Below are 8329 nucleotides of genomic sequence, written 5' to 3' on the forward strand. Positions count from 1 at the left end.
TAGTAACTTACACATGTAGTGGTGACTTTTGAGGTTTTGGTAGGGAATGGGATAATAGTGTGAGCATGGATTACTAGATTAGGTCTACTAGTATACCGCTACAGCCTACAGCCCGTGCCATCGGCTCATATGTTTTAGCTCATAAGTAACGGGCTCCCTCTAGCGGCAATCAGTGTGGCGTATGAAACCCATAGAATCCTGTTTTGACTTCCATGGGACACCGTAGGACACACGTTTGTGACGCTACCTGGCGTTTGCCAACGGGTCTGAGGCATAGGTCTTAAGCTAGATGCAGAATAGACCCAGATTTAGAGTGAACATTTTTAACTCAATGTTTTGCTTCTGGGGGCCCATGGGGAAAAATAATAATAATAAAATAAATAAATATATATAATAGGCCTATCTATATTATATCCGTGGCCAAATATCATTTTGACAACGTTTGCGAATTGCAAGTTTTTTCTCAGAAAACTGTTAGGATTTAGAAGGGTTATTGGTTAAGGATATGTATTTGGCCGCGGACCCCCATCTCAAAATATTTAGTTAGGGACCCCAGAAGCAAATATTTGCGTTAAAAATGTTCACTCTTAATTTGGGTCTTGCCTTAAGCTAGATGCAGAATAGATACACGCAACTCAGACCCGTTGGCAAACGCCAGGCCAGCTCGCCATTGTGAGAGGAACACTATGGGAACACTGGCGAGCTAAAGTTATCCCCTCCCCAGCAGCCCTAACGGTCTGATGGTCGGTGTCATCTAAGTTCGCGTTTAAAGAGTCAAGTGTTTAGATATTCTGGACCCAGAAAGGGCATTACACAACCGGCTGCTGTTTTGGATTGTACAGGAGGAAAGGGTGCATAAATAAACCCAACAACGGGTGTTTGTGCGTCATCATTTGCTAGCTAGACTGAAAGAAAGAGAAGATAGTCTCCGTTATAGGAGAGGATAGGGGCCAGACAGTGATCCATCATCCAGGTAACGTAGTGTAGTAGTTAGACATCTCCACTAGCATGGCATTCAGGAAGACTGTCAGACTCCTGTGCGGCTTCGCCGGAGGATCCGCGGTGCTGGTGTTCGCCGCCGCCGCCGCTGATTCCCGGAGGTGTTTTGGAGAACCAGCAGGTGTGTGGAGCAGACTGACCGTCCTGCAAGCCGCCCAGCCTGCGTGGACGGCGGCCAACAACCACACTCCCGCTCCCACTGGACATGCGTGGGACTTCAACTGGGATAAGTATGTTTTGGTGGGCTACACCTGATGATACACAGTTCAAAATGGGCCCTTTTGGTTATATTTGTAGGCCTACACTCAGAGTTACAGATGGATAATTAACCCTTCTTATGATTTGACCATCTATCTATCTAGTCCCCCACCTGTCATCCTAAATATCAACACTTTACAGTTTACATGGTAGCCTATGGCCTACTCCTAACAAGGTGAACCCAGTAGGTCAGCTTTTGACTTAACCTTGTGGCAAAGCCACTAATCTCATCATCTCTTGTCACTCTGTGTAGGAGGGACCCGGCGACGCTGTCAAATGGCACCAAGAAGAAGGAAACCGCAAGCGAAGATCCCAGTTCAGAGCAGGACAATGGCAAACCCAAAGCTACACGCAATATTCTCCTCATCAGACACTCCCAGTACAACCTAAGTGGAAATGGAGACAAGGAGAGGATCCTCACACCATTAGGTTAAATAATCTTCTGCCAAATTGCTCCTTTTTTTGTGTTGTTGCTTTTATTCAGACAGACCATTCACATTGTATGTAGAGATACAGGAATTTTAAAGGAACTGGAAGCCAACTGGGGACATGTAGTGGTTGTCTAGTTGATGACCTAACTAACTGTATCTCTGCGGGGTATTTACTATTTTTCTATTGTTTACTTCAGGTTAAATGCAATGGCAGCATGTTGAGAAGCAAGGGTCTCACGGAGAGTTCAGATTGAATCTCCTGCCTGCAATTCAGCCTGCACATTGCCTGTGTTACGCACGTCTTTAAATCATACACTGTAACAGAGGATTATGATATGGGTGTGTTACTCATCTCAACTTAGGGAGGTTGCTATAGGAACAAGTCACGCATATCCGCCACTCCCAAATATGGGTACACAAGAATGGGGACCGAGGACGATGTAATACCCTTGAACTCGGATGACCTGTGAGCAGGCCCTCAATATTATCTCCACTACTATTGGGTTCGTAGAGTCCAGTACTAGTGGACTTCCGGTGTCAACTTTGATAGAAGTTTGTCCGGGAATAGGATATTTCTAGTCGTTGATTTGCCTGGTTCAAGCCTGGTTCTATCTCTTAACTGAATCTTCTCTATCCCCGATCATTGTGGTTCTTCTGCTCGTATGGCCCTATGTTTTCTCCTTTGAGCACCCGGTTGGCCTCTGTATTATTATTATTATTTTTTTTCTGTCGAGATTGACACTTAACACCTGCAAATTTAGTTTAAATTACTTTTATGTTGTGTAGCCTAAGTTATGAGGTACTTTTACGTATATATTGGTTAACTACATGGTTTCAGCATGAAGTTCTCCCATACTTTGAAAGAGACAGCAGTATTTGACATTGCATAACATTGTCCTAAATGGACCTTTACTGTATGCATTATGTCAGAGCTAAAGTGTTCATTCTCATCTAGGTCGGGAGCAGGCTGAGCTGACTGGCGAGAGACTGGCAGCCCTGGGACTAAAGTATGATGTACTCATCCACTCGACTATGAGCAGGGCCACTGAGACTGCAAACATTATCAGCAAGTACCTCCCAGGTCAGTCAATCCCCACTACAGATAAATATGGAGGTCTTCACTGGCTGCGGTTACATGGACAACATTTATTCATTCAGAATTAACTCATTCCGAACAGATATTCATACCCAACTGTTTACATGGAACCTGAATAAAAGTCTATTCTGATTCAAACGGCATATACCACCCCTCCAAACCCGAAAGAAAATATATTCGGAATGGAATGAAATGGGATATTCTATTCCTTTCTGAGGTGTTACATGAGCATTTCTATTCTGAATGAGCAGTCGTTCTGAATACAAGGGTTAGGGAATATACTGTACCTGCCCATGTAAATGCAGCCATTGTTACAACATCAAGAGCTCCTGTTCAGGTCTGGAATGTCATCAAAGTATAGCGATAACTGAATAAATTTGCAAGCCATAAGGAAGTTCTATCCATTACTCATCTCAATGTTGCCATCTCTACAGTATGTATACATATTTGTTGCTGAAAATCAATACATTTGATCCTATCTCATCTCATTACTGATCAAGGAGCTGAGATGCTGAGCTGTGATTTGCTGAGAGAAGGAGCCCCTATTGAGCCTGTGCCACCTGTCACTCATTGGAAACCTGATGCTGTGGTGAGAGAAACCACGCCCACTCTTGACTAAATGTTGACAGATGGTGTGATTTCCTATGTTCCTTTGCAGTTGCTAAGATACATTTCATTTAATTTTCATTTGCATGTATTTTATATTGTACATGCAAATGTCTTGTCCAGTATGTCTTTAGACCTCTGAAGCTACGTAAATCGTCCATTTTGAACACAAAAGCACAAAAGTGACTCTTGTCTCATTCAATGCCACCATAAAGGGATACAGCCTCTGCAAGTGTTGGGACTTTTGAAAAGTACTATAACTAATTATGTTGAAGTTGAAGAAGACTTTTACATCTTCATAAATTGCAGGCTTACAATAGACAAAATAGTTAAATACACAGGAGGCTCAGCCATCAGGTGATGTGGGTTAAAGGACCATATTGATGGTCTGGCATATTTAGTCCATAACACTAGTAATAATGTAATAAATAAAGTAATAAAGTATACTTTTGACATTACTAGTGACAATTTTCCAAAACATCCAAATCAAATTCACACAATACATCATTTCGCAGCTTGTGAATTTGACATACATTTGTGTGTCATACTATGGAACGCATTCTCTGCAATGCAAATCTCTCATGTATTGGCTCTTCATATTAGAAGCCTAAGAGCCAATGCATACTCTACTTTTATTTCGGTTTGGTCTCGGCAGCACCGAACAGACAAATCAATGACGGTCGAACCTCTGAATGACGGCATATTGTAGTTTAGATAGAGGCGAACGGAAATAAATTTGTCTCTAAAAGTGGAGTATGCGTCGGCCCTAAAGAAGTATTATTCTCTTAAGTCACACATTGTCACCTGACACAGCGGCTGTCCAACCCTCTGTACCAACCTCCAGCAGTACCATGAAGACGGGGCTCGGATAGAAGCTGCCTTCCGCCGTTACATCCATCGTGCCGACCCTAAGCAGAAGGAGGACAGCTATGAGATCATCGTCTGTCATGCCAATGTCATCCGCTATTTTGTATGCAGGTGGGTTTTATCATGGCAATTTCCGGTGGGGTCCTTATTCACCCTGACTCATGGCTAAAACTTTGTTGACTTTTATATAAAAATAACAGATTTCCAACTGAAAAATGCAATGAATCGTGTTTTTAAGTTGAACATACGTTATTTTTGTTGACTATCATGGTTGTACAACTGAAATAAGTCTTCAGTTGGAGAATTTGTCTGACCTTTCGTTGAAATAACTCCTTATTATAACTCCTCTTATAACTCTTATTGCTGATAAGTGTGGTTGCCCAGAGGAAAACACATTATAGTTCTAGTGTAGCTTTATTTGTATTCTAGGTAAACAATCCAGACTATAAATAATAAGTCCATTGAGCTCAGTGTGGGAGTGGTGCTAGTTGAGGATTGGTCGAGCTTCACATGGCAATTTGGCTATCTAGACAATATATAGGCAACAACACACACAATTTACCAGAATTTCATTCTTTCTAGTTGTTTTTAATACAGTAGTAGAGCTTATTTAATGTAAACTTTCTTACCTGCTTTGTAAACTGTTAAAATACTTGTTTGCAGGGGAGAGTCAATGCCAATCCATACAATTAATGCTCGATCTTCTAACAGACTCTGTTAAGAGTTTAACTGTGTAATCACAAGGGTTCATTCATATCACACTAACGTTTGCCAAGAGATTGTGGCAACCACACTTATAATTTGTTTGCCAATAGATTATGGCAACCCGGGGCACCCGCTGGCTTACTGGTCCAGGCGCATACCACTTAGGCATTGCCACATAGGCATGGATGCCTGGCGGCGTCGCTGGTTCGATTCCTGATCCGGATGACCTTTGCCGCGCGTCACTCCCCATCTCTCCCCCATTTCCTGTCAGTCTACTGTCCTATCCAATAAAGGCATAAAAGCCCCAAAACACACACACACACACACACACACACACATAAAGAGAGATTGTGGCAACCCATGCACTGTCATTTCATTTGTTTTGTGTGTTTCTCAGGGCTCTCCAGTTTCCACCAGAGGGTTGGCTACGCATCGGTTTGAACAATGGCAGCATCACCTGGCTGACCATTCGGCCCAGTGGCAGGGTGGCCCTTAGGGCTCTGGGAGACTCTGGCTTCATGCCTCCAGACAAACTAACACGGACCTGATCCACTCATGTACTCAGCACCAGGGATGTACTCAAGATGGTTGTCATTTCCTCAAGTGTCTTCTTCGACAGTAAATTGTTAATTAAAAGTGTGAATCATTTAGCCAATTACTATAATGTCATGGTAATTATAAGTCTGTGTGGTATATTGTTGCGATCACTCCAGTGCCATAGTTTACCACCTTCAGTACAAAGGGAGAATACTGCACAGAGGCCAAGTGTCTCACTCAAGGATCTGACTGCCAACTCCTCTTGTCCAACAGAAGATGTGAGGACAACCACTCTGGAGATTCCTCCTGAATGTAATCTGAGGACTTTTACACTTAAGTGACTAAACGGTTTTTTAAACCAAGAATGTTTCTACGTAATGCTTATTGAGGTGCCCTCTAAATGATGATTTAAAATCTGTTGTGTAGTAATATGCAATAAAGGTAAAAGTGATTTCTTTAAAAAAATAAATCATCCACTATTGGTCTTGATTGCTAGCCTAGTTCCAGACCCTGAATCGCTAGCCACACCCCTTTACATTTTTATTTTGAATAATGGAGTGAAACGAAATGTCAGCCGCTGTGTCAGGTGACAATTCAGGCTGAGTGAGAGGCTACTTGATTGCATCTGTAGGTCGCAATTTACTATGAAAACCGGCACATCCTGTCCGTCAGTCAGTCCATATGTCTATAGCTGTTCTGACATCACATTGTTGACTGTCAAGACTGCTGACTATCATCGCCTGGATATCCATGCCCATATATGGAGATCCCTGAAGTCATCAATATTAAGCCCATATTTGGCAATGCCCATATATGGACACTCCATATAGCGAAGACAGAATTAATTTGCAAATCAAGACTGCTGACTATCATCACCTGGATCTCCATATATGAAGATGTGTATTTTTGAGTCAAAAGGCCCATTCGAAATACGCTGAAACCTGATCAGCACCCCACCCACTGTAAAATACACAATTTTTGTCATGAAATAAAATGCATTCAACTCAACCTGGAAATACTGGAAGAATACTCAACTGCGGCGGTCAAGTTGGATGCATTTTATTTCATGACAAAAATAATGGAAACCATGGAGAATAGACTTTCAACAACGCAAAACTGCATTTGTTTAGGTGAATAGCGAAGTAGTTTATCTTTTACTGAAGTCAAGCCCTCACAGGGCAGTGGAATTCCTGGTCCTGTTTCTGAGCATTAGAGCAGTGTTTCTCAACCTTTTTTCTGCATGGGCACACATTTCATGTCCCAAGAATCCGTGGGCACACGAACATAATACAGGGGTGTAAATATTGTCACTGTCAGGAAGAAACCTTGTATTTCCAAGTTTCAATTTGTACGTTTATTCGCAAAGTAAAGCCCTGCTTCATCGTACAAGGCTGTCGCACAACAGTAGTGGTGCGAGGCGTTGTGTGCTTGTAGATCGGCTGTTTTCACTAGTTTAAATCATTTTTAAAATGATAAATACAATACTGGCTTCCAAGCAGTTTCAAGGGGCACACCAAAGGTCCCCAGGCACAGTGGTTGAGAAACACTGCATTAGAGACCTAGCTAACGCTCTGGACCATAACTAGGACACCACCCACCTGACAACCAGGCATACTTAATGAGCAGATGGGTGGCCACAAAAACATAATTTTAACACTTTCTGTACACTAAAAAAAAAAAAAAAAGACTTCCTCCAAGTATAATCATAATACCCGATGATTATGTTGTAGGGGGAAAAGATTCAAAGCACCCCATCTTTAAGGTAAATCAAATTGACACCTCAGCAGCCAAGTAGGAGTGACATTTTTATTGATTAGTTGAAAGTAAATGAGTCTAGACATCCAGAGAAAGGAGATAATTCACCATGTTAACTTTTTTTAATAAAGCACAGAATGCCCAAAGCACAATAAGCATGATTTTAAGTATGTAATAGGTGCATTTTTGCGTAGTTCCACATTCATAAACATTCAGAAGACCAGAATGAGATCTGCTGTTGTCGACACCTGAGAGCACATGTACAATACAATCCTCTCCAGGAAGTTGGGTTGTGCTCTCCAGTAAATATAGCTCGGGGGATTTTACATTCACAACTCGTTTCTCTCACCGATAATCTGTGGCAAAGTCATAAACCACTTAAACCCTACCATCCTATGGGGCAAACGTTCTGTGACAAATATAGGCTACAAGCAATTTCGTTGCAATGTGTTGTAAGCTTTTCTTTGTAGATATTTAGTGTAGCCCGTGGTAATGCAGTCAATTAAGTATAGGGCTCATGGAATACAGTCAATGAGGTTTACCACTTAAACCCTAGACTTAAGTTGACTGGATTCCCAAGGGCTCTATATTAAACCACCTCCTGTTATCGCTCTACAAACATCCATGGCAAAAATAGCCAATTTACGAGTAAAGGCTATTTTTCACTGAATGTTGGCCTCAGAATAGGGATGCTAGGGTTCCAAATGGTTTGGCTTGACTGACTGTTTTCCCAACATCAGATTAGTTGACGTGACGACCTCTTGTACAGCAGTGAATTATAACCTCTAAAATGTTATTTCTTCTCCATACAAGTTTGTCTACAGCATGTTTTTGCACATTCACATTTGACCGTTTACATGTTACTAAACTTGCCTTTTGTAAGCACTGCAAGAACCTGTTATGTACAGATTTAGTTCTTACTATCAGCCAATTTGGACGAAAAAAAAAAAAAAAGTCTGAGAGATCTCAGACTGGATGGTTTTCCTTTAGAAAGATGTGCACTAGTGTTACACTGAGGATTTGACTGTGTACTCACTCATTAGTCATTTATGTCCGAGTACTTTGAGTCAATTGA

The 8329-nt window shown here is 41.7% G+C and overlaps 1 protein-coding gene across 1 annotated transcript; it reads left to right on the top strand.

Moving 5' to 3' along the window:
* Nucleotides 1-699: 699 nt before the first annotated feature.
* Nucleotides 700-5954, top strand: pgam5 (PGAM family member 5, serine/threonine protein phosphatase, mitochondrial). The gene is made up of 6 exons (XM_080738151.1): nucleotides 700-1229; nucleotides 1511-1686; nucleotides 2644-2769; nucleotides 3285-3373; nucleotides 4235-4368; nucleotides 5360-5954. The coding sequence occupies exons 1-6, from the start codon at nucleotides 1009-1011 to the stop codon at nucleotides 5508-5510; spliced, it is 897 nt and encodes a 298-aa protein (XP_080594277.1). The 5' UTR covers nucleotides 700-1008; the 3' UTR covers nucleotides 5511-5954.
* The last annotated feature ends 2375 nt before the right edge of the window (nucleotides 5955-8329 follow it).

The sequence above is a fragment of the Nannobrachium achirus genome, assembly GCF_963921795.1.
Source record: "Nannobrachium achirus genome assembly, chromosome: 12".
Lineage (NCBI taxonomy): Eukaryota > Metazoa > Chordata > Actinopteri > Myctophiformes > Myctophidae > Nannobrachium > Nannobrachium achirus.

What these genes read in the sequence shown, in the direction of transcription:
- pgam5 (XM_080738151.1), top strand. Translation starts at nt 1,009, where the DNA reads ATGGCATTCAGGAAGACTGTCAGACTCCTGTGCGGCTTCGCCGGAGGA. An exon ending in GAGGATCCTCACACCATTAG is followed by an intron (nt 1,687 to 2,643) that starts GTTAAATAATCT and finishes ATTCTCATCTAG; the next exon opens with GTCGGGAGCAGGCTGAGCTG. An exon ending in ATCCGCTATTTTGTATGCAG is followed by an intron (nt 4,369 to 5,359) that starts GTGGGTTTTATC and finishes TGTGTTTCTCAG; the next exon opens with GGCTCTCCAGTTTCCACCAG.